Genomic DNA, 23,637 nt, shown 5'->3' on the forward strand with positions numbered 1-23,637 from the left:
AGCTGAAGTTCTTAACTACTCTACCTGCCTAGAAATATTGTTTCTCTTCCCCAGTAGGGCTTATCCCTCTTAGTCCTGCTGAAGTCATGAGACAGAGCTGAGACTACTCTTACTCCTTGTCTTTCTTGGTCTGTCATGTCTGAAAGGGAAGGAAATGATGAAAAGTTCCCTCCTAAAATTCAAACGCTGTGAATATTGTACCCTTTGGGCTCAGGCATGAACTACATGCTTACCATCAATTTAGACTTGGTCAAAAGGAATGAGACTGAAAAATAAGCAAAAGTTTTTTTAACACCTTTATTGAGAAATCAAATATCATAGAGTTGACCCATTTAAAGTATACAATTCAGTGGTTTGTGGTACAATCACAGGGTTGGGCAACCATGATTACAACCTAATTATAGAATATTTTTATCACCCCAAAAAGAAACCCCATGTCCATTAGCAAACACTGCTCATTCTCCCCAGCTCTCAAGCCCTTGACAAATATTAATCTGCTTTCTGTCTTTATAGATTTGCCTATTCTAGACATTACATATCAATGGAATCACACAATATGTGGTCCTTTGTGACTTAGTCATGCAGCATAGTGTTTTCAGGGTTCACCATGTTGCAACATGTATCAGTACTTCATCCCTTTTTATGGCTGAATAATAATCTGTTGTATGGCTAGACCAAAGTTTATCCATTCTTCGTTGGTGGACATTTAGGTTGTTTCCACTTTTTGGCTATTATAAGTAATGACTCTGAACATTTGTGTGCATGTGTGTGTTTGTTTTTTTTTTCATGCTATGCTTTATCTTTTTTTAAAAGTTTTTATTGTAATTCCAGTTAGTTAACATACAGTGTTATATTAGTCACAGGTATACAATATAGTGATTCAACACTACTATACAACACCCGCTGCTCTTCACAGCAACTGGACTCCTTAATCCCCATCACCTATTTTACCCATCCCCCCACCCACTTCCCCTCTTGTAACCATCTGTTTGTTCTCTATAGTTAAGAGGCTGTTTCTTGGTTTCCCTCCCTCTCTCTTTTTTCCACCCTTTGCTCATTTGTTTCTTAAATTCCACATATGAGTGAAATCACATGTTATCTGTCTTTCTCTAACTTACTTATTTCACTTAGCATTATACTCTCTGGTTTCATCCATGTCATTGCAAATGGCAAGATTTCATTCTTTTTATGGCCAATATTTGATGTATATATAAAAACACCATTTCTTCTTTATCCATTCATCAATCAATGGACGCTTGGGCTGCTTCCATATCTTGGCTATTGTAAATAGTGCTGCTATAAACATCAGGGACATGTATACCTTTGGATTAGGGTTTTTGTATTCTTTGGGTAAGTACCTTGTAGCGCAAATGCCAGACCATAGGGTAATTCTATTTTTAACTTTTTGAGGAACCTCCATATGATTTTCCATAGTGGCTGCACCAGTTTGCCTTCCCACCAACAGTGCAAGAGGGTTCCCCTTTCTCCACATCCTTGCCAGCACCTGTTGTTTCTTGTGTTGTTGATTTTAACCTTTTTAATAGGTGTGAGGCAGTATCTCATTGTGGTTTTGATTTGCATTTCCCTGATGATCAGCGATGATGAGCATCTTTTCATGTGTCTGTTGGCCATCTGTATGTCTTCTTTGGAGAAATGTCTGTTCATGCCTTCTGCCCACTTTTTAATTAGATTTGTTTTATGGGTGTTGAGTTCTGTTAAGTCCTTATATATTTTGGATACTAACCCTTTATCATATATGTCATGTGCCAATATCTTCTCTCATTCTGTAGGTTGCCTTTTAGTTTTTTGATTGTTTCTTTTGCTGTGCAGAAGCTTTTCATTGTGGTGTAGTCCCATCAGTGTATTTTTGCTTTTGTTTCCCTTGTCTGAGGAGATACATCTGAAAAAAAAATTGCTATGGCCGATATCAAAGAGGTTACTGCCTGTTTTAAATGACTGCTTTCCAATATGGCCACATCATTTTACATTCCCACCAGTAATGTATGAGTATTTCAATTTATCTGTATCCTCACCAACGCTTGTTATTGTCCTTTTGATTATACCCATCATAGTGTATGAAGTGGCATCTCATTATTGTTTTGATTTGTATTTCCTTAATGTTGAGCATCTTTGCCTGTACTTATTGCCCGTTGCATATATTCTTTGGAGAAATTTCTATTCTGATCCTTTGCCCATTTTTTAGTTACTTATTTTTATTATTGAGTTGTAACAGTTCTTTATATGTTATGGATAAAAGTCTAATATTAAATATGTGATATGTGAATATTTTTCTGATTATGTGGATTATCTTTTCACTTTCTTGGTGGTATGGTTTGCAGCACAGAAGTTTTTAATTTTGATGTACTCTAATTTATTTGTATTTTCTTTTGCCACTTGTGCCTTTTGGAGTTCTAAGTAATCTTGCCTAACACAATTTCAAGATGATTTACTCCTATGCTTTCATTTAAGCGTTTTGTAATTTTTTTGTAAATGTGATTCTTACATTTACGTTTATAATCCTTTTTTAGTTAATTTTTGTGTGTGGTGTAGGGAAGGAGTCCAACTTCATTTTTTTCTGTGTGGGTACCCAATTGTCCCCACATCATTTGTTGAAAAACTATTTTTTCTCTATTTTTTATTGTCTTGGCACCTTTACCGAAAATTAACTGATCCTAAATATGAGGGCATCTTTTTTTTTTCAAGATTTTATTTGTTTACTTGACACAGAGAGAGAGAGCACAAGCAGAGGTAGTGGCAGGCAGAAGGAGAAGCAGGCTCCCTGCCCAGCAAGGAGCCCAATGCGGGACTCGACCCCAGGACCCTGGGATCATGACCCGAGGCGAAGGCAGATGCTTAACCACCTGAGCCACACAGGCACCTCTGAGGGTTTATTTCTGTACTTTCAATACTATTCTGTTTATTTACATGTCTATCTTTGTATGTGTACCACACTGTCTTGATTACTGTAGCTTTGTAGTAAGTTTTGAAATTAAGAAGTATGAATTCTCTGTTCTTTTTAAAGACTGTTTTGACTTGAGTCCCTTGCAATTTCATATGAACTGTAAGTTTGACTTTTTAATTTATGCAAAAAAGACAGCCAGGATTCTTCTAAAGATTGGATTGAATGTGTAGATCAATTTGGAGAGCACTGTCCTCTAAATACTAGACTTAGATTTTGTGTTTTTTTGTTTTGTTTTTTTATAATAACATTTTTTTATTATATTATGTTAGTCACCATACAGTACATCCCTGGTTTTTGATGTAAAGTTCGATGATTCATTAGTTGCGTATAACACCCAGTGCACCATGCAATACGTGCCCTCCTTACTACCCATCACCAGCTTATCCCATTCCCCCACCCCTCTACCCTCTGAAGCCCTCAGTTTGTTTCTCAGAGTCCATAGTTTTATATTTTAATCTAAGTTTTTAAATTTTATTTAATTTCTTTCAACATCTTATAGTCTCAGTATAAAATTCTTACACTTTTTTTGTTAAATGTATTCCTAAGATTTCTGTTCTTATTGATGCTACTGTAGATGGAATTGTTTTCTTAATTTTATTTCCAGATTGTTGATTACTAGTGTGTAGAGATACAAGTGATTTTATGTATCAACCTTATATCCTGAAACCTTGTTGAACTCTTTTAGGTAGGTAGTTGTGAGCAGTATGAAAAGCTCAATAATATGCCTGGGATTACAAAAGAATGAATTAGATAAATCAGGACTAGAATAATAGGTTACCATGTACTGAGCATGTTTATGATAGGTTAATGCTTCTCAACCTTTAATATGCATGCATATAAATCTTCTGGAATTTAGTTAAAATTCAGACTGCTGTTAGTGGGTTTGGGGTGGGGCCAGGATTCCACCTTTCTAACAACTTCTCAGTAGATAGCTGGTAGCTTTCATTTGTTATTATTATTTTTTAAAGATTTTATTTATTTATTTGACAGAGAGAGCCAGCAAGAGAGGGAACACAAGCAGAGGGAGTGGGAGAGGAAGAAGCAGGTTTCCAGCGGAGCAGGGAGCCCGATGAGGGGCTCGATCCCAGGACCTTGGGATCACGCTCTGAGCCGAAGGCAGATGCTTAATGACTGAGCCACCCAGGTGCCCCTCATTTATTATTTTTAAGCCACAACTATGCAAGATATATATTATTATTTCCATCTTACAGATAAGAAAATAAACTCAAAAGTTGAGCAAATAACCCAGGTTCATAGAATAAGTGGCAAAACCAGGACTTGCACACAGTTCATGTTAATGCCAACTGGGCACTTTCCACTCTATCACACTGGCTATCTGGAATAGGAGGAGCTCACTTGGGATACAAACAATGTATACACTGAGGGAAAAGGCAAGCTTTTCAGGGTCAGAGTTGCTTCCTGGAGTGCACTTGGGTCTAAACCTTGAGGTTATCTTGGAGAGTCGATCAGTGAGAACCCTGCTTTCCAGGTTGCTAAGAGGAAATGTATGAGATTGGACTATCAGGTAGAAGATGATACTAGGAGACAGAACTCATGACTGGAGGGGGTCTGAAAGTGCCTCACCTCTCTGATCAGGCTATACTCCACAACTGGACTCTGTATACTGCTGAGGTCTATACTTGAGATTACACATATTGTTGACTCTTCCTGAATTCTAAATTATTTTACTGGGGTTAATGAATGGTATAGCATCAATGCTATCCCTGAGGGACCAGGGTAAGAGTAGGGATATGGGTAAGGCTGTGGTCATATGGTTACATATTATAGATAGGTGACCAAATTCCTTTCCAATATTTTTCAGTAGAATATTAGAGAATTTTCATCACCTCAGTCAAAACACTTGAGATAATTTTTTTTGTCCTTAGCACCCTTTATTGAAGTATAACCCTTGATGACAATCCGGCAGGCATATCAATGTCAGCCAAGAAGGGAGTGGTGGAGGACACAATTGCAGAAACAATAAGATTCAGAAAAATAATAGCTTCACATGGCATAGATGACCCCCAACAGTTGTACAACAAACACTGGTTCTTTATCTATAGAAATTGCCCCCTGCCCCACCCCCCTCTAAAGATCTACTAATCTTCAAAGAATATAATACGCTGTTACAGAACTATTATTGGCATAGACGACTCCTTTGGCAAAGACAGTGGAAGTCACCAAGCTCCAGGCGGGAGGAAGTGGCCATAAATGTGCCCAGCTTCCTCCAGCTGGGACTTGCTGCTATGGGCAGAGCAGCACCTTCAGGGAGACTGGAGTTCAGGTTGTGGCTCTGGTGCCCCCGGGGCAGCTTTTTGACACCGGAGGTCAGGTGGAAAACAGAGCCTGAACCTGGCCTTGAAAAAAGCTTTTCTTCTATCATCCTCTCACTTCCTCTGCTTCCAGTCTCTCGTTTCTAGAGTTTTGTGTTTAGTGTGTCTCTCTTGGGTTCCCCTGGAGCATTTACCACTAAACCCTGGCTGAGTCTGCAGCTCATGGGACGCCAGGAGATTCAATTACCCAGAGCCCAGGGTTGGGGTGGGGGAGTAAGAAGGGGCAAGTGATAGTAACCCTTGCACTGATTCCTCTCTTTCTATCAACCTATTACCCACTGGGGCCTGTATGAGTATCTGAAGGGAGAGGACAGAAGTCAAGACCAATGTCTGTCTTTGGGGAAATCCCTTGGCCTGCCTTCCAAACGGCTACCCCCTGCAGATCTTGCAAGAGGGCTGAGCCCAGGAAATGAGAACAAGGGAGAGACTGCATCTCAAGTAATACCACCAGCTCTGGAGCACTATCACTCACATCAGGAGCGCGGGGCGTTAGTTCCTGTTTAGTAGCTCACTTTGTCTGCCAAGCTTCACTGCTCAGTAGAGTTTGGGGCTTATTTTATTAAGTGCTTTAGAAACCATCCTTCTGTGTGAAAATGAGCATCCTTGTGTTCTGATTCCAGCTCTAATCTCAGGTGGGATGAGGGACAAAAATAACACAGTCAATAGCACTTCTAGTGTGATAAATTTAATGTACAACCAATCTAACGCTGACTAGAAAAAGCCAGACCGTGGCCATCATGTCCAGGTAAGTGACCACTCTTTCCTGGGCCCGTGTTCCCAAAAAGCCGTTCTACCCCCCCCCCATCTTAGAATGTTGGATTTTGTTGGCCTTACCCCCCAATACAGGACATCTCAACTTACTCCTTATTTATCTTAGAGCCTGTTTAAGAAAAAAAAAAAGATGGCAACCACAGCTTCTATTCATAGCACTCCCCCACCTTCCTCAACCTTGGCTTGGGTAAGCCTAGCCCTTTACAAGCCATCAGCCCTTCCTGAATAGAGTAGACTTCTCCACTGGAGGGGAGAATGGCAGGTTGACATTTTCAACAGTGGTTCTGACAGCAGCAGTGTACTAAGAGCATACCCAGGGCCCCCCTCAGGACACCCTGCTGGCCAAGATTCTTCCATTGTTTCCAAATACAATTAAGAGGAAACGGAAGCTAGAGACCAGTATTTGTAGCAGTGGCAAAGTTCTTTGGCAAATTCTTTGGCTGAATGAGGCACCCCTGCTGCTATAGTTAACCTCCAAGCTCTCCTCCCCAGGAACTCAGCAGTAACTGGAAGAGATGCCAGCACTCACTGGGCAGGGCTGTGCAGCATGAATCATGGGCGCCAGTGAGCAAGGAACAAGGAATGGAGCTGGATAATAGGCTAGAGTTTGGCCACAACTCCTTTCCTGGCGTCGCCCACCTGAGGGCTTTTCCCATTTTCCAGGACAGAAACTGCCTGGTGGTGTCAGGACCTTGGCAACAACAGCAGCGTTAGTTGTTTGTGTGTCTAAGATCCTGGCTGGGTCGTAATTTGCTCTGGGCAGGGGTGGGGGGGTGGCCAGGGGGATGGCCCTGGCTGCAGCTTCTAGCTACCGTGAGTATCAGTTCCCTGAGTCAGGCCACAGGCTGGAGAAGGCAACTGTGAGATGGAAGATCTCTTCCTGAGCTCACTTCTACACAATTTCTTAGATGGGAGGTGGTAGAGAAATGGGTGAACCTTTGTCAGTTTCAGATTTCTTTGGTTTCAAGGGGAAAAAAAGGTAAGAAAAAAACAGAACTCTGTTGGGGAATGCTAAGTTTATGGGTATCCTGACTTCAAGGAAAGTATAGGGCCAGGCCATAGCAAGCTGAGTTCAAGGTGATAACTCCTTTCTTAGACACTGGTAGGCTTTGGTGGGAAGAATTCAAGGCTTTGGCATTCACTCATCTAGCCATGGTGACATTCAGGCTGATCTGCAGAAAACGCTATCCTTCTGGGATTACTTTTCCCTCTCCAACTCCCCTCTACTCACCTTCTTAGTTTAAAAAAAAAAGGAAAAAATCAAAACATAAAAATAAATAAAATCAAAAGGCCATTTAAAATATAACAAAGAACCCCTCACCCGAATAATGAAATGTGTATCCAACAGAAGTCAGTTTTAGTAGAGCTCTTAATGGTCCATAGTGTGAAGCCCTTAGGGTGGGAAACTATAACCCCCAGCAATGAAAGGCAGGAAGGGACAGGAAGCAGTAGGCCAAAAATCTTAGGACAGGAGGAGGGCCACACTAGCTAGGGCTGAGAGTAGGCCTCCTTCTCCCTCAACAAGATGCTGGGGAAGGGTGGGGTGGAGCCAATTCCTTTAAGCCTGGCTCCTGCAGGGGCACCTAGGGATTCCCAATCTCTGCTCACATTCTGTTTCGTGTAATTTCTCCTTCTGTGCTTCCTCCCACTGTAAAGCTTACGTGAGGCCCTTAAGTTGCTGGGGAGTGATGCCCTCAAGACAGCCAGATCTCTGTGGGAAATGGCTGCGCCACGAGCCTTGGGAAGAATGGAGCTGCCCACGCAGCTTCTCTCTGAGCCTTGAGAGGCTGGCTGTGGCGTGGGTGGGTGGTGAGGGCACGATGTCTTTGGAGTCCTTGTACCAAGAAGAATGAAGGCACTTCGTTGGTTCCATGTGCGGTGCATGTTTGCCTGTGCAAACGGTGGGAAGGAGAGTGTGGTTGTCTAATCACACCTTGCTGCAGGCACCTCCTACTTCTTGCTGCTGCTCCCTAGGGTAGCAGTATGGGGCCTCCTCAGGGACTCCCGGCTGGTTGGGAGCAGTGCTAGGTAAGGGGCAGTGAGAGGTGTCCAAGGTAGAGGCTATGGGACAAACTGCTAACTAACTGCTGGCTACTTGCTAACACAACTGCTAACAGGCTGGGCAGGGACGGCGTGTCAGTCTGCTGGTGGAATCAGAAATTGCTGGGCCCCAGGAGTAGGCTCTCCCTGAGACATTTGAGCTGCTCTTCCCCAAGCTTGATCTTCTCTTCCAGCTCTCGCTGTTCGATGATGAGAGCAGATTTCATCTTCACAAAGTGCTGGTAATCTTGGAGCTGGTCCTGAGGCAGGTAGCGGGAGACCATGTCGAACACCAGCTTCTCCCGGCGGTCCACATGCTCCTTCAGCTCCTTGGCATCCGCCAGCTGCCCTGTCAGCTGCTGCTTCTTCTCTATCAGCACCAGCTGAGGAATCAGATAGACCAATTAAGAGCCATCCCAGTTACCAGTCGGCTGCGTAACCCACGGCTTCAGCAGCAACGCTGCCGCCAACAGCTCCCCACTCAGCTAATTGATCAGTCCTAGATCTCCTGCCCTGAAGTGTACCTGCATGCAAAAGCCCTCCTTTCCTACAGCAGCGGGGAGGATGAACACAACAGTGATTCTGGACAGGGCGGTGAGCATGCACTCCTTCCCATCCCGAAGAAGCTGTCTTTAATCCATGGACCACCTCCGGGGTTAGGGTGGGGGAGGGCTCTGGCAAAGCCAGCTCATGCCCCTTCCGGCACGCGAACAAGGATCCCTGGGTGCGTGTCTCCGTGCGAGGGTACATGCATGAGTGTGTATATCCGTGTGTGTACGCATATGCGTATGTGCCTCTTATTGTGGATTCCGATTTGTATCCCAAACCACATGCGTGTGGAAGGGTAATGCACTTTTGGTTCAGGGATGTATGCAGAGTGGTCCAACCTGTGAAACTGACAGCTACTTGGTGAGACCTCGTCCTCCAACTCGGAGAGAAAGTGAGGTGAAATTGCTGCTGCTGCTGCTGCTACTACTCTTACTACCACTATCACTATCAATACTACTACTATTACTGCTACTACAATTACTATTACTACGATGACTGCTACTACTACTGGCAGGTAGCACTCATTCAGTGTTTAACCTGTTCCAGGCCCTGTTCTAAGTAATTAATACAGATTATCTAATTTATTTATTTTTAAAGGATTTTATTTATTTATTTGAGAGAGGAGGGGGAGAGGGGATAAGAGAGCACTGAGGGAGAGGGAGAAGCAGACTCCCCGCTGAGCAGGGAGCCCGATGTGGGACTCGCTCTCAGGACCCCAAGATCATGACCTGAGCAGAAGGCAGATGCTTAACTGACTGAGCTACCCAGGCGCCCTGAATCATCTAATTTAATTCTTACAACACCATGAGGTATAGGTAGTGCGTTTTCAAAGAGACTGAGACAGAGTACGGGTAAGCAAGCTGCCCACAGTCACACAGCTAATTATTGGTAGAGCCAGAATTTCCAGGCACTTCAAAGCCAGTGCCCACAACTCTTAACACTGTGCTTTACTCTCTCCCAGATGAGCCAAGCTTGAAAGAGGGAGCCTCGAGAAGGAACAGATGGCATTTCCCTCCATCCACACCCCAGAGACCCCCAACTCTACCTTTTCCTGGTTGGCCTCTGAATCGATGCTGTTGAGAGCATTCTCCACCCGGGCCAGTCGTCCAGAGAGGGACAGCAACAGGTTGACGACTTTGTCCAGGTCCCCGATAAACAAACGGTATTTTTCAAACTCATTGGATTTACAGACCGCCTTTAGGTTGGCCTCCACCTCCTCCCCCAGGGCGGAATTGGCACTGATGTCCTCTAGCAGTCCTCGCTGGGCCTCCCGCAGGACGGAAAGCTTTCTGCTGATGCTTTCAATAAGCTGTATCTAGGGGAAGTCAACAGGAGAAGGCAAAGGATGAGAATGGGGACTGACAGACACTGAACTGTGCCTGTAAGCTCTGTTTTGGGATCCCTGAAACAGGTGGCAGCTCTACCCGCCATCAGAAACAAAGGAAGCCCGAGCAAGTCTCGAGCAAGTCCAGCTTTCCGCACAGGCGCCCCCTCTCCCATCTCTTCAGATCCCATAGGAATCAGTCACCACCAAACTTCTTCTTGGCCTCAGATAAGTGGTACCCAGGGGCTAATTCTCATTTGCCAGATGTGACTGAATAAATACTTGCTGAGACCATTTAATAAACAGGCATTGGAAAGCTTGTGAGACCCCAGGTTGCAAAAGCATCATCAACAAGCATTTGCCTCCAGCGTCATTGATTCTCCTTCAATCCACTGAAGTGCCTCTTGTGTGAGTGATGCTGCTGGCTCTTCACCGCCCCCCCCCCCCCCCGCTTGGCTTTGGAGGCCTTTTGGCCTTTTGACCGTGAGTTCTGAAGTCCCGGTGACTAGGTTCAACTTCTAGTTCTGCCACCTCCCTGGCTGTGTGACCTTGGGTGAATTTCTTTATGGAGTTTTACACTCTGGATCTGCAGAATGGGCATCAGTGCAGTACCCACTTCATTGAATGACAGGATGCATGCAAAGGACTTAGCAGGGACCAAGTGTTTAATAAAGGCTGGTGGCTGTTGCCATCCTTCAGCCAGGCCCCACACTACCATTCCAATCTCAAGGCTCTGAGCCTTTCCAGATGGGCCCCTCATTCCACCTGCATTTACAACACTCGTCCTTGCGTTCCTGATTTGCTTTATGCAGTTCTACATGCTCTCCGTCGCTTCCTTCACTTTGGCTATTCCCCTTCTTTCTTCAGAGCCCAGCTTTGCTCCTTTCCTCCGTGCAGGAAGCTTCTGCCCCCATACCCCTTCTCTCAATGATCTCTTTCTTTTCTGAACTCTCCTGCCTGTCAGAAATAGAAAGCTAGAGTGTAATTTGAAGTTGTTCATTCCCTGTTTCACGTTGAGTGCATCTGATCCCTCTCCTACTGATGATAAGTTTTTTTTAAAAAAAGATCTTATTTATTTATTTGAGTGAGACAGAGAGAGAGCAGGCATGCGCGAGAGAGCACAAGCAGGGGGAGCGCCAGGCCAAGGGAGAAGCAGACTCCTGCTGAGCAGGGAGCCTGATATGGGGCTCGATCCCAGGACACCTGGATCATGACCTGAGCCAAAGGCAGACGCTTCACCGACTGAACCACCCACGCGCCCTGATGATAAGTTTCTTAAAGGAAGCTCTGCCTGTGTCTTCTGATCTGTCTTCCCTGTGGGTGCAACCAGTTCTGGAACTCCACTCACAGGAACGTAGTGTGATAGAGCAGCCGTTGGAGTCAGAGATGCCTGAATTCTAATTCCACCCCCTCCAAACTGTGTGACCTTGGGCAAGATACCCAATCTCACGGAGTCTTTTGTTTCTTCATCTGTAAACTGGAGAAGCTTCTCTTCTCCTCCCCCACCCTGCTACCGTGGTGAGACTTAAATGGGATCACAGAAGTAAAATGCTTAGTATTGTGCCTGGCAACTTACGTGCTCAATACCTGTTTAGTGCTGCTGCTGCTGCTGCTGCTGCTGTTGTTGTCATTATTATTATTACCAGGCACTCCAAGCTAGTAGACGCTTGTCTGGCGCACAGTCCGAACAAGAAGTGAGCCGCCCCAGGGGGCTCACAGCCTTTGCAGTCAGCATCGCATTGTGATTGAGAGGATGGACTCGAGCGCCAGACTCCTTGGGTTTGAACCCCAGTTCTGCCGCAAAGCACCAGTGTGCCCTTGAGCAAATCACTCACCCTTTCCATGCTTCAATTTCCCCACCTAAAAAATGGGCTAACAATAGCACCAACCTCAATAGTATAGTTCTGAGAATGAAATGAGTTAATACAGGTTACACGCTTAGAACAGTATCTCGTATCTTGTATATATATATACTGAAGTGTGCTTCAGTGTGTGTTTTTTTTCATAATTTTTTTTAGAGAGAGAGAGGGAGAGAGAGTGCATGTGAGCAGAGGGGAAAGGGCAGAGAGAGAATCTTAAGCAGGCTCCACGCCCAGCGTGCAGCCCGACGCAGGGCTCCATCTCATGACCCTGAGATCGTGACCTGAGCTGAAACCAAGAGCCAGGTGCTTAACCAACTGAGTCACTCATGCGCCCTGCTTCAGGGTTTGTTTTATTATTCACACCCAGGTACTCTGGGACCACAGGCTCATAGTTTTCTAGCATGTGCTCCTTTCGAATAGTTTATTTAGAAATATCCAAAAGTGTACAAGAAATGTCCCAAGAGAGCCTGCTTTGGGTCCAGAGCCTGGTATCTATTTCAGAACTGGCCAGAAGTCAGGAGATCACTATGATCTTAAGTCTGAAGTGTCATAGGTTTACATGTAGGGAAAATTCTAAAACCCACTGGGAATTAGGGATCAATGATATGAATGAGGCAAAACAGTTAAATGCCAGGATGCTCCCAGTTATATCCCTGCCCTCTGCTCCCCAAACAAAACTCAATGCCAGGGACAAAGGAGGCCTGGGGGCCAAACGATCAACTTGGAAAATCACCTACCCACCCTCGCACTTCAGTTCCATCGTCCCACGGATCTGGAAAGATGCAAGTGAGGAGAGCCCTTTGTTTCTTGGCACCTGCCTTTGCAACCTGCACTTCAGTCCTGGGGAAAGTGCAGTGGATGGAGCTGAGGAGTCAGCAGAGACCCAGCTAGAGCTGAGTTGCTTTTCTAGGATATTGCAATTTGGTGACTTTCTTCACCTGTCTTCCTCAGACAACAGCTGTCCTAGCTCCCCCACAATCACTTCAAATCACTACCTGCTGTTCCGTGATTTGCCATTTCTGATCATTTTTCTCTTTTCCTGGTCAGACTCTTATTAGGTTTGCTTCTAATAGAAAGGTCCTGAGTAAGCCGGGAGCAGCCTTGCCACACTCAGGGAACACAGAATCCAAGGAGGCAGGCATCTGGATCAATACAACTTTGATACCACCATGCTTCCAATTCTTTCCCTGACATTTTGCTTCAGATTTGAAAGTGGTGGGGGGTCTCCTGCAAATGGCCTCCAGCTTTCCTACAGGTCATGTCCTGAATGAGAAGCATGGGCAGAGGAGCAATTTACATTGAGTTCAGATGTTCACAAAGTGGTAAATTAGGCCTTTGGGGTTGCCGTGGAAACCCCATTTGCTTACGAAATAAAAAGGGTAAGTGCAGGGAGGGCAAAGTGATTCCAGGAATTTGATTAGAAAACTAGCCTAGTGATGCTTACAGGAATAAGGGGAGGCTTTGAAACAACAACATCATTTCTGTCGCTCATTCTAGTATTTTTAAGAGATTATTGATTATTCTCACAAATAAATACTAAAATTTACCAGCCTCTAATTTCTCCTTTTTTTGGCTTAGTCTCTTCCCTCTTCCAGAAAATTACACAGAGAATACAATCACTGGCTGCTATTGGTTTGAGCTCACTGGCAAAAACTCTGATGTGCCATGGGCGGCGACTTACTTACAAGGCTGGCTTATTTCAGAGGGACAGCACGATAAAGCAGAAAGTGAGACGGTCTTGACTTCAAGTCCTGGATCTACCACTGGGTCTATAACCCTGGGCAACCTAAACCTCTTAAGTGGTAAAAAATGGGATCACTGTCCAGTTGTTTTAAGGATTCGAGAGACACAGTGATGATGATAATGATGATTCTATTACTATCATTACTATTATTGGCTGGATCAAAAAGAGACTGGAGTTACATTTGTGAGGAACCTAGAGAGGCTATTTGATGTCCATACTGAAGACACAGGGATGCACCAAGTTGTTCTGGAGAGCGTAGAGGGCAGGTCAACCTCCAGACGTGCAAACTAAATGCTGGAAATCTAAGGCATATCAGAAAACTTCACCTTTTTTTGAGCCAGTTCGTGGTCAACTTCTTCCTCTCCCAGGCCAATCTCTGCCATCTCGGGTTGGTCTTTCAACTTGTTCAACAGTTCTGCCTTGGCCACAGAAATATTGTAATAAGCTGAGTAAGAGGTAGGGATCCCTGGAGGCCCTGGAGGAGGTGAGAAGTGCTGAAATTCTGGTCTGTGGAAACAAAGAATAACCATTTAAGCACCTCAGTTAAGAGGCTCCTGACCCTTCTGCTTCTTAATTTCCCCATTTGTGAAAATGGGACACTGCTTCACCAAGGAGCTATGGAATAAGGAAATGATAGACCAGGAAACACTGTTGAAAAATGGGCTGCATGAAGATTACCCAGAAGACAAGGCAAGGCCAACTTTGAGAACTTAGAAGACTATTTCTATGCCCCTGACTTCAACAGGTAGGGGAACTTCTTTAGGGATGATTTGGTTTGGTCAGAGCCCCACTAAGATCCAGAAAAACTGGCAGGCCCCAAAGTTCTGTGATTCTGATCTTCCATGACTCCCCTCAGTTCATGGCCCCAGCATATGAATCCCCAGGGAGGGAGGAGGTGGTAGGGATCTATCTGAGACCTTAGCTATTCCTCCTCCAAGACTGCTGGCTTCCCTCCTACCCAGCCTGCACCGCTGCTCACTCCAGCTGTATCTAGGCTGCTTGCTTACAAAGGCACCCCATGGCTTTTCTGGACCCTCTCATAATTTCTTCTTTCCTGGTAGTGCCACTCCTGCTTGAAATGACCCCTCCGCTGCAGATCTGCCACAGCAAAGAGGTCACCCAGGACCTCAACAGTGGTCACCATGCTGGAGGCTGGGGTTAACACCCCTGCCAGGGACTTGTCACAGCCTACCACATCTCTCATGAGCTCCTCTGAGACCGCCTGTGAGGCAGGCCTTCGGCCTGGGGAGGGATAGCATCTCTCCACTTCTGGCATATCCCCAGTGGCCCCAGCCTCCTCCATGGTTGCAGAATGAAATGGGGGAAAAATGGAACCAGTGGCACCCAGGGGCTTGACAAGTGTAGCGGCAGACCCTGTTGTCTTGGGTTCACTGAAGCCCGCAGGGCTGAGGTGCTGCTTCTCAGGGCCCCAGCTCGTGAAAGAGAACTGCTCCTCAGGGGAGAAGTAGCCCCGGCTCCACGCTGGCTTGGGTTTGGACTCTTCTGCCATCAAGGCTTCTGGTCTGGTGTGAGGAAGGAAACAAAGATAAATGCTTTAATGCCAGGTTTCAGGGATGGAAGGGTGAATAATTCCACCCATGGTTTATGCAAGAGGGAGGACCCCCCCCCCGCCACTATATTCTTGTTGTCTACCAGCCACCCCTACCCTCCACCTGTCCATGTCACTGCCCCTTTGCTAACCTCTAGCTGTTTGAAAGGAAAAATAGGAGAAACTCATTAGTCATTTTTGCAGCTACTTGCAGCTCTTAGATAAAGGTCAAAAATAATGGTTAAAAGGCTCCACAGCTATTTACTGATTCATGCTATGTTGTCTCCTAATTCACCACACAAAAGAAACTTGGGCGGGCCAGTATTCTTCATCCTAGGTATTCATTTTGCATGTGGGTTTTTAAGCTAATAACGCTAATAAGCGAACAATACTAGCTAATATTTGCGCACGGCTTACCATGTCCTAGAAGCTGTCTTAAGATGTGTTTTTCTGATGCGCGCCTGTGTGTGTGTGTGTGTGTGTGTGTGTAGACAGAGATAAAAAATTTAATGCTCATGACAACCATTTTACAGACAAGGAACATGACTCACTGAGAGGGAAAGTAACTTCCCCAAGGTCACCAGACAGTAAATGACAGACCCATGATTTAGACCCAGGTGACCTAACTCCAGAATCTATACTTTTAGCCACTCTGCTATTACTGCCAAAGGGACAACTTGACATCATATAAAACCTTGCATGTAAGGAATTTTCTGGCTGGACTATATCTACATTAGCAGACAAGAGAGAATATTCTGGAGGGAATATGAATTTATGAACTTAGGGAATTCTTATCTATAAGAAAAAATATTTAGGGCATGTGTGAGAGAGTTCTGAATCTGAAAGTGTTGAAAGAAAGTACAGAATTAAGGGGGAAAAAAGGATGTGGCTGTATGTCAGTTATATCTCAATAAAACTGGAAATATTTTTTTAAAAGAATATGCTAATTATAGACTCAGATCGCAGCGGACACAGCCCTGTACCCTATCCCAGTGTATCATATTAAGCATTATGTCCTAGTGCTCCTGTCCTCATAATCTCCACTAATAGGGCAGGAGTTACAGGAGATCTATGACAACATAATCTGCATTTGATAATGAACACTGAAGCAAAAACCAGATTCCTTCTGCAGAGCCCTGAGAGGAAACGCATAGAGTTCAGAAAGCAAACTATACCTGTACTCAAGTCAGTTAGGAGACTTAACCAACACTTGAAAATTCCACTAACCTGCTTTTATATGTATCCCAGCCTTTTGTCACTGAATAGTATGTGGGTTATAGAGATGTTCTGGTTTGACTTGGCTGAAATTAGGATGTCTCTTTTTTTTGCATTTTAGATTCAAAACATGATACATCTACTTGCCCCTAACACTTCTCCCTTACAAAATCTTAAAGCTGCTTCCTTCTGGTTAGACCCCTATGCTCTCCCAGGGTCTGGGATAGGATCTTGAGGAGCCCAGAGATCCTGGGGGGATGTAATGGGCACAGGGAGCCAGACGGCTTTGGTTCTAACTATCTGTGATCTTCTGCAGGTTACTTTGGCCCCCCTGTGCCACACTTTTCTCACCTAAAAGATGTAGGACACTAATAATGTCTACTTCATAGGTGGGTTGTGAAGATTAAATCCATCAACACATGAAAGTGCTTAGAACAATGCTTGGCTCATAGGAAGCAGGCAAAAAATATTAGCTTTGTTGGGAATAATGCTGTTCCTTAAATCCACATCATTCAAAAAGGCATCTATAATTGATTTTCTGCAGCCACAGCCAGCTAGGGCTGTGTGCAAACAGATGTTTCCCCTTGCATCCTATAGTCATTAAAAAAAATTAATCTCTGGAACGAGTTACAAGATCTCTAGTAATAGCAGTTTCCTTCTCTCTGGCCAAGGCGCCAAGGTGAATGGAGGTACATAAAAGGAGGAAGGACTGGGAGGCTGAAAGGGGCAAGTCTGGGGCCTGTAACTACGACCTCCGGGACACCTACAGGGGCCAAGAGGGCCGCGTACAGGCCTGGCCTGTTGTGAGAACAAGATCTCTCAGAGAGAGGCCGCCTCAGACAGCAAATGAAGCACAGCTTTAGAGTCACACGGGTCTAGCTTTGGAATCGGAGTCTGTCAGTCCCTTATTTTCCTCAGCCGTAGTTTCTTTATCTGGCAAGTGGGAATCATGCGTCAAACGGCCCACAGGGCTGCTGGGAGGTTAGATGAAATAATGGGTATAAAATGACTGGCGTGGTGTGGCACACAGCAAACGCTCCATACACGTTCAGCCGTTTGTTAATTCATTCTGTCTTCTTAAATGTTCAGTGCCTACTATATGCTAGGTCACCTTCCCTTCTCCCTGCCGTGACAGGGAACAACCACAGTCACTTTCCACAACGTGTTTTCTAATTACAGTAAGAATGCTCCCCAGCTAGAAGGACAGTTTGAGAAGCGGCCGTGAGGGCTCTGATGAGAGAGTCTCACAGGGTCTAGGAGCTGTGTGTGGCACCTTGTGCTGGAAAACTTCTCAGCTAGTTCCAGATTGCCAGGTAAAGGAGTTGTGCGTGGGTAAAAGACATGAAAACAACGTATTCCTAATAGCAACGAGTCTCAGGCAAGTGCCTTCTATAAAGGGATTTAAAGAAAGCACTTACAGGATAGATACCTGCCCCCCACCCTCTCCCCCAGCAGAGTGTGGGCTGAGCTCTCAGCAGGATGACCAGCAGAGCTAAGGCCAGAGCTCTTTTGCTTTGGAGCCAAGAGGACAACCACCAGGCACTGGAGGCCACACAGATGAGTTTTGGCACAGTGAGGCAAACAGACACCAGCAGCCCCATGGCTAGACTACACTCCTGCTTTGGCCTCCCTGCCTGGGCAGCTCCCCCATCAACTACCAAAGCAAATGCAAAGAGGCGGGGGGACAGGGCTGCAGGTGATGGAAAAAGTGGAAGAGGAAAAGAGTGCCCTTAGCTGTTGTAAGGAACGAGCGGAGCATAAAGTGCCCACCCCCAGGAACACCTGGGAGAAGAGTTTAGAAGCCCAGGCAGGTCCTAGAACAGAGGCAGGTCAGGGTATGAGCTGGCCTCTCCTTCTAGAGCGAGAGCAAAAGAAAAGGCAGGAAAGGGCCTGAGCCAGGCTTTGGGGAAATGCCAGGAGGCAACAAGGGTTTAATGCCTTCTGGCTCAGGGGCCTGAAACCGATGCATACCTTAAAGGCAAACCGAGCAATAAGATAGTATTTTGACAGTGATATTTAAGAACATCAACAATGACCATTTACCAAGCACCTACTATGAGCTACACACAGGGCTCTCTACTTTATAGAGATTATCTTCATCTTTACAACAACCATATGGAATGGGTATCATCATGCCCGTTTTCCTGGTGAGAGAAATGTGATGCTGGGAACGTTTTAATTAATTGACTAAGCCAAGGTCACACAGCTGGTAAACGGTGGAGGTGAAGTTCAAACTCATGCTGCAACCGCTTCGGGGACCTTCCTTTCATGAGGACTTACTTGGGGGAATCAGTGGTCTCCTTCTCTGATGTCCTCCAAAGCCCACCCGTACCATAACAGCAAGGGGGCTGAGCCTTCTCAGGTTGAGATCCCAAGTGGCCCCTAATTGGAGGCAGGAAATCGCTGGGATGGAGACCAAAAGATTCTTGCTCTGCTGGGAGGCTTTGGGAGCTCTGCCTCGAAGCCTCCAAGTGGCCAAAGCCCAGGGGTTGTGGCTGCTCCAGGACCTCTTCAGGGTTGAGGGCACCCGTACCAGTGGTTTCTGAGCTGAAATACTGGGGTGGCAGCTCCTCCTCCTCCCCCTCCTCCTCCTCTCCTTCCTCCTCTTCTTCCTCTTCTTCCTCCTCTTCCTCCTCCTCTTGCTGCTGCTGCTGCTGCTGCTGCTGCTGCTGCTGCTGCTGGGCTGCCCGGAAAAGCCTGTACTTCTCCCAGTTGGGAGGAGGAGGGCGAGGAGGAGGAAAGGCCTTCTTCCTGGCTCCCAGAGGATCCGGCTGGGTCTCATCAACTTTGGTAAAGAGCTCCCTCCTATGCTGCCCCCAGGCCCGGGAGCTCTGCGGCTCCAAGCTGATGTGGCTCTCTGAGAAGGCACGGCTACGCAGTGGGCGGGGCATGGAGGCCGGGGAGCTCCCCTCCTCGTAAACAGAAGTTTCCTCTGTTTTTTTCGAGGAGTGCTTGAAGTCTCCGAGAAGGTCAAGGGAAGACATCGCTCGGTAGCTTGACAAGTCCAGTGCTGGGTTCTCAAGACAAGGGTGGAATGGGGTTGCCCACGAAAAGCTAGCCTTGGAATGAGCCATTTCCCTGCAAAACAGCAAAGATGAGGATTGTGTAAAACGAGCAAGTTGTAGATGGCCCCGTGTTTTGGATAAATCATTTCTGCAAACTTTAAGACGGCCATAGAACAATGCAAATGTATGTAGTAAACGCAATCATAAGAATAGTAACAGTAACATATCATATTGATAGCTAACACTTATTAAGTATGTACTAAATGCCAGGCACTGTTTTAAGGGCTTTCCATGTCTTAACTTAGTTAATGCTCACAATGACCCCAGGAGGTAGCTATTATTATCGTCCCAATTTTATAGCCAGGAAAACTGAGGCACGGACAGGTTAAGTAACTTGCTCTGGGTCATAAAGCTGGTAAGTGGTAGAGCTAGGATTTGAACCCGGACAGCCTAGCTCCAAAGACTGGATACACACACTACCCCACTCCGTAGCACTCAGATTGAATGTGCTGCGTACTGGGGCTTACGAGTCTGGTTATCCTGTTACATTGTTTTTGTTTTCTTTGTTTTTAATCACGAAAAATCTTAAATATTTAGAAACATGCAGAGATTGCTATAATAAATATTCATGTTCCCACCTACTGCCCCAGGATTAGCTCATTTTAATACTCTGCCATCTATACCTGATGATTTTTTTAAAAGAAATACATAAAACCCTTTGTTTCACTCCCCACTTCCATTCCCCTGCTGCCTCTCCAGATACAAGCTGTATCGTGAATTTGACATGCTTTCTGCCCGTGTTTTTATACTTGTATCAAAAAATATCAAGCAGGCAATTCACAAATATCTACAATTTTGGGTTTAAAATAGCTCCTTCTAATGCAATTCTAGTCAGAATTCTCAACAGGAATTTTTAACTACAGCATTTTTTATTAACTTGCAACATAAAGTAAGATATAATATTAAAAAGTATTTTGCTACAGAAGAAATGGGGGTACGGGATTAGGCATATTATAAAACAATTATAATTAAAACAGTGTGTTACTGATTAATAGAACAGAATGAAAACTCCAGAAACACATCAAACTATCTATAAAAACGATGTATATAATTCACCTTCCATAACAAGGAGATAAAGAATGATTCTTTAAAAAATGCTTTTGAGATAACTGCAGAGCAGTGATATTTGCAGTTGCACCCTATATTATGTACCAAAATAAATTCCAGATTCAAGAGTAAGGGTGTGTGTGTGTGTGTGTGTGTGTATTTTAATGTATGTGTTATATGAGAATACATGTATATATATTCTATGTTTATAAGGAAAAAACTATCAGAAGATTAAAAAGACTGTCACTTGTGAGGCAAAATGAGATTCTCAAATTATAAGCAATAGAAAAAATATCCAAGGAAAGATGTCCGGGTTGATTTAAATATGTACAATAAAAGGCATAAAAAGTCAAACTTCTGTATACTAAAGAGTGACCAAAGTCAAAGGACGGCTCTTTAGTCTCAGAGGATAAAGAGTTAAACCCTCTAAACCAGAAGATCTGGTTTCCTGCTGTAGCCTGTGAGCAAACAGCATCATGCTAAGTACTGCCTAGTGACAGGAAATTCCAGCGGTTCAATTAAATCATCAGACAGAATACCCATTCAATAGCCATACTGAAGACTGAGAATATTTCCTTAAAAAAATAATCATACACATAATAGTAGCCAAGCTTAGATAGAATGAAGAACCAAATCTCCTTCAGTCGGCTCATCTCCAGTTCCCATTGTGGCTAGCTCGTCACTCACATGGATCGGAAATTCACCTCCACACGTCCACACTCCCTTCTCATTTCGGCCTTCGCCCACCTAGAATTCCTTAAGATGATAAGTTCCTCCTTGTGTGCAAAGCGTTCCACCTGGCATTTCCTCCAGCAGGAAACAAACAAGGTGGTGTGTGGAGAGTAAAAGGTTGTCAAATGCTATCAGGCGGAGGATTTTCCTGACCACCTTCTCTCAAATAGAGATGACTTATCCTTCACTATTCTTTTTCTATTTTGTTCTTTCTCAGAACACACATCCCCACTTAATATATATCACATACTTACTTTTTTACTTGTTTATTTTGTGCTTCACTCTCTAACTAAAATGTAAGCTCCATGAGGCAGGGATCTTATGTGTCTTGTTTATTTAGTACCTAGTGCCTGGCACTCAGTAGGCATTTAATAAATTTTGTTTAATAAATGAATGAATGAATGAATGAATAGAAATATCATATGATCCAGTCATTCCATTGGGTATTTACCCAAAGAAAATGAAGAGACTAATTTGAAAAGATATATGCCCCCCTATGTTCACTGCAGCATTATTTACAATAGCCAAGATATGGAAACCCAAGTGTCATCAACAGATGAATGGATAAGGAAGACGAATGGATAAAAGATGGTCCAACACACACACGCAAATATTACTCAGCCATAAAAAAGGATGAGATCTTGCCATTTGCAACAGTACAGGTGGACCTAGAGGGTGTTATGCTAAGTGAAATAAGTCAGATAGAGAAAGACAAATAGCATATGATCTCACTCACATGTGGAATCTAAAAAACAAAATAAATAAACAAAAAGCAGGAGCAGACCCATAAATACAGAAAACAATCTGATGGTAGGCAGAAACGTACAGGTGGGGGGAGAGGGGATGGGCAAAATGGGTAAAGGGGAGTGGGAGATACAGGCTTCCAGTTACACTTGTGAGCACAGCATAATGTATAGACTTCTCAAATCACTATGTTATACACCTGAAGCTAATGTAACATTGTGTATCAAGTATACTTTCATAAAATAATTAAATAAATGGATTCATGCCAAAAATGAGAAAAAGCAAAAGCCATGATATTCATATCATAACAAAGTAGAATTAAAGGCAAAAATCAACAAACAAGGCAAAGAAGTGTGCTATAAATTAGTGATTAGAAAACACATGATTAAGATCTAACTACCCTAAATCTTTATGTGTCAAATAACACAGCATCAAAATTCATAAAGCAAAAGCCATAGGAAATGCAAAGGTTGAAAAAGGGAGCAATGAAATATGAGGCTGTTTCAGCTGATGACAGATAAAAGAGTCAAAACTAAGATAATGGGAACGTTTAAGTTTCTCTATTTTCAAGGGTCTATTGACCCTTTCTTAAATTGACTCCATATTAAGCCAAAAAATGAAAAAAAAATACAGATTATGGTACCTAATCACAACACAACAACACTAGAAATTAGTAACAAAAATGAAAGACAAAAGCTTCCAGTACATAGAAAATAAAAGGGAAAAAATATCCCCCACTCTAGTCAAAGAAGAGATCTGGAATTGTAGAATACCTAAAACATAACAACAATGAAATACCAGAAGCTAGAGAATTTGATTGACTAAAGCAACGGTCACAGGAAAATCTGTAGCCTTCAATGCTTACATTAATACATAAAAGCAAATTAAAATCAATGAATTAAGCATTGAACAAAAGAAGTCAAGAAAAGAGCCACAAAAATAGACCTAAGCAAAGCAGGAAGAAAACTAATGGCAGAAATTAATACACCAGAAAACAAATGGTAGAATTAATAATTAAAGCCAAAAGCTACTTCTTCAAAAGAAAATATAAGACAATAAAAAAGATAAACCACTTGCTAATCTAATGAAAAACCCCAAATGCACAAAATTAGAAACGGAGAAATAACCATAGTTGCAGAGTAAATGAAAAGAGTAAGAGAATACTTTGCTCTACTCTATGAAAACAAATGAGAAAGCTTAGGATGGTTTTCTAGGAAAACAAAAATTACCAAAACCGATTGCAGAAGAATGGAAATATCTAAGTGCACCTGTTACCATAGGAAACAATGTTGATAAATTTGACAAAAAAAGGGCACACTCATGTGGTCTTGAGTTAATTCTACCAACCTTCAAAGAACAGACAACCTCAATGCTAGACTCTGGAATCTATTGAGGGAAAATAAAAGAATCCTGCATAACGTCAATACCAAACCCCAACAACTAGAACATACAAAAAGGCAAACTAGAAACCAGTATCATCTAAGAATACTAATGCAAAAGTCTCACCATTTTTTGCATTTAAAAACATAAATATTAGGCATGAATACATATAAGGGATTTATTAATAAACTACCAACATATATGGAAAGTGAAAGCTCAAAAAATTCTGAAGAGGGTGCATGATCCAAAAAAGTTGGAAAACACTGGTCTGGGACGGTTGTTCCTAACCAAAGTGGCTCCTGAGCGAAATTACCCAGAAT

The 23,637-nt window shown here is 43.9% G+C and overlaps 1 protein-coding gene across 2 annotated transcripts in view; it reads right to left on the minus strand.

The window, feature by feature from the left end:
- Positions 1–4,832: 4,832 nt before the first annotated feature.
- The window catches only part of SHROOM4 (shroom family member 4), a 249,861-nt gene continuing 231,056 nt past the window's right edge, over positions 4,833–23,637 (minus strand). For both annotated transcript variants that reach the window (XM_057311539.1, XM_044389409.3), the window contains 5 exons: positions 18,630–19,427; positions 14,959–15,108; positions 13,912–14,092; positions 9,701–9,970; positions 4,833–8,489 (listed from right to left, as the gene is read on the minus strand). In XM_057311539.1, the coding sequence (XP_057167522.1) occupies positions 8,220–8,489; positions 9,701–9,970; positions 13,912–14,092; positions 14,959–15,108; positions 18,630–19,427 (1,669 nt within the window). In that variant the 3' untranslated portion in view covers positions 4,833–8,219. The remainder of the gene's footprint in view (positions 8,490–9,700; positions 9,971–13,911; positions 14,093–14,958; positions 15,109–18,629; positions 19,428–23,637) is intronic.

The sequence above is a fragment of the Ursus arctos genome, chromosome X, assembly GCF_023065955.2.
Source record: "Ursus arctos isolate Adak ecotype North America chromosome X, UrsArc2.0, whole genome shotgun sequence".
Classification (NCBI taxonomy): domain Eukaryota; kingdom Metazoa; phylum Chordata; class Mammalia; order Carnivora; family Ursidae; genus Ursus; species Ursus arctos.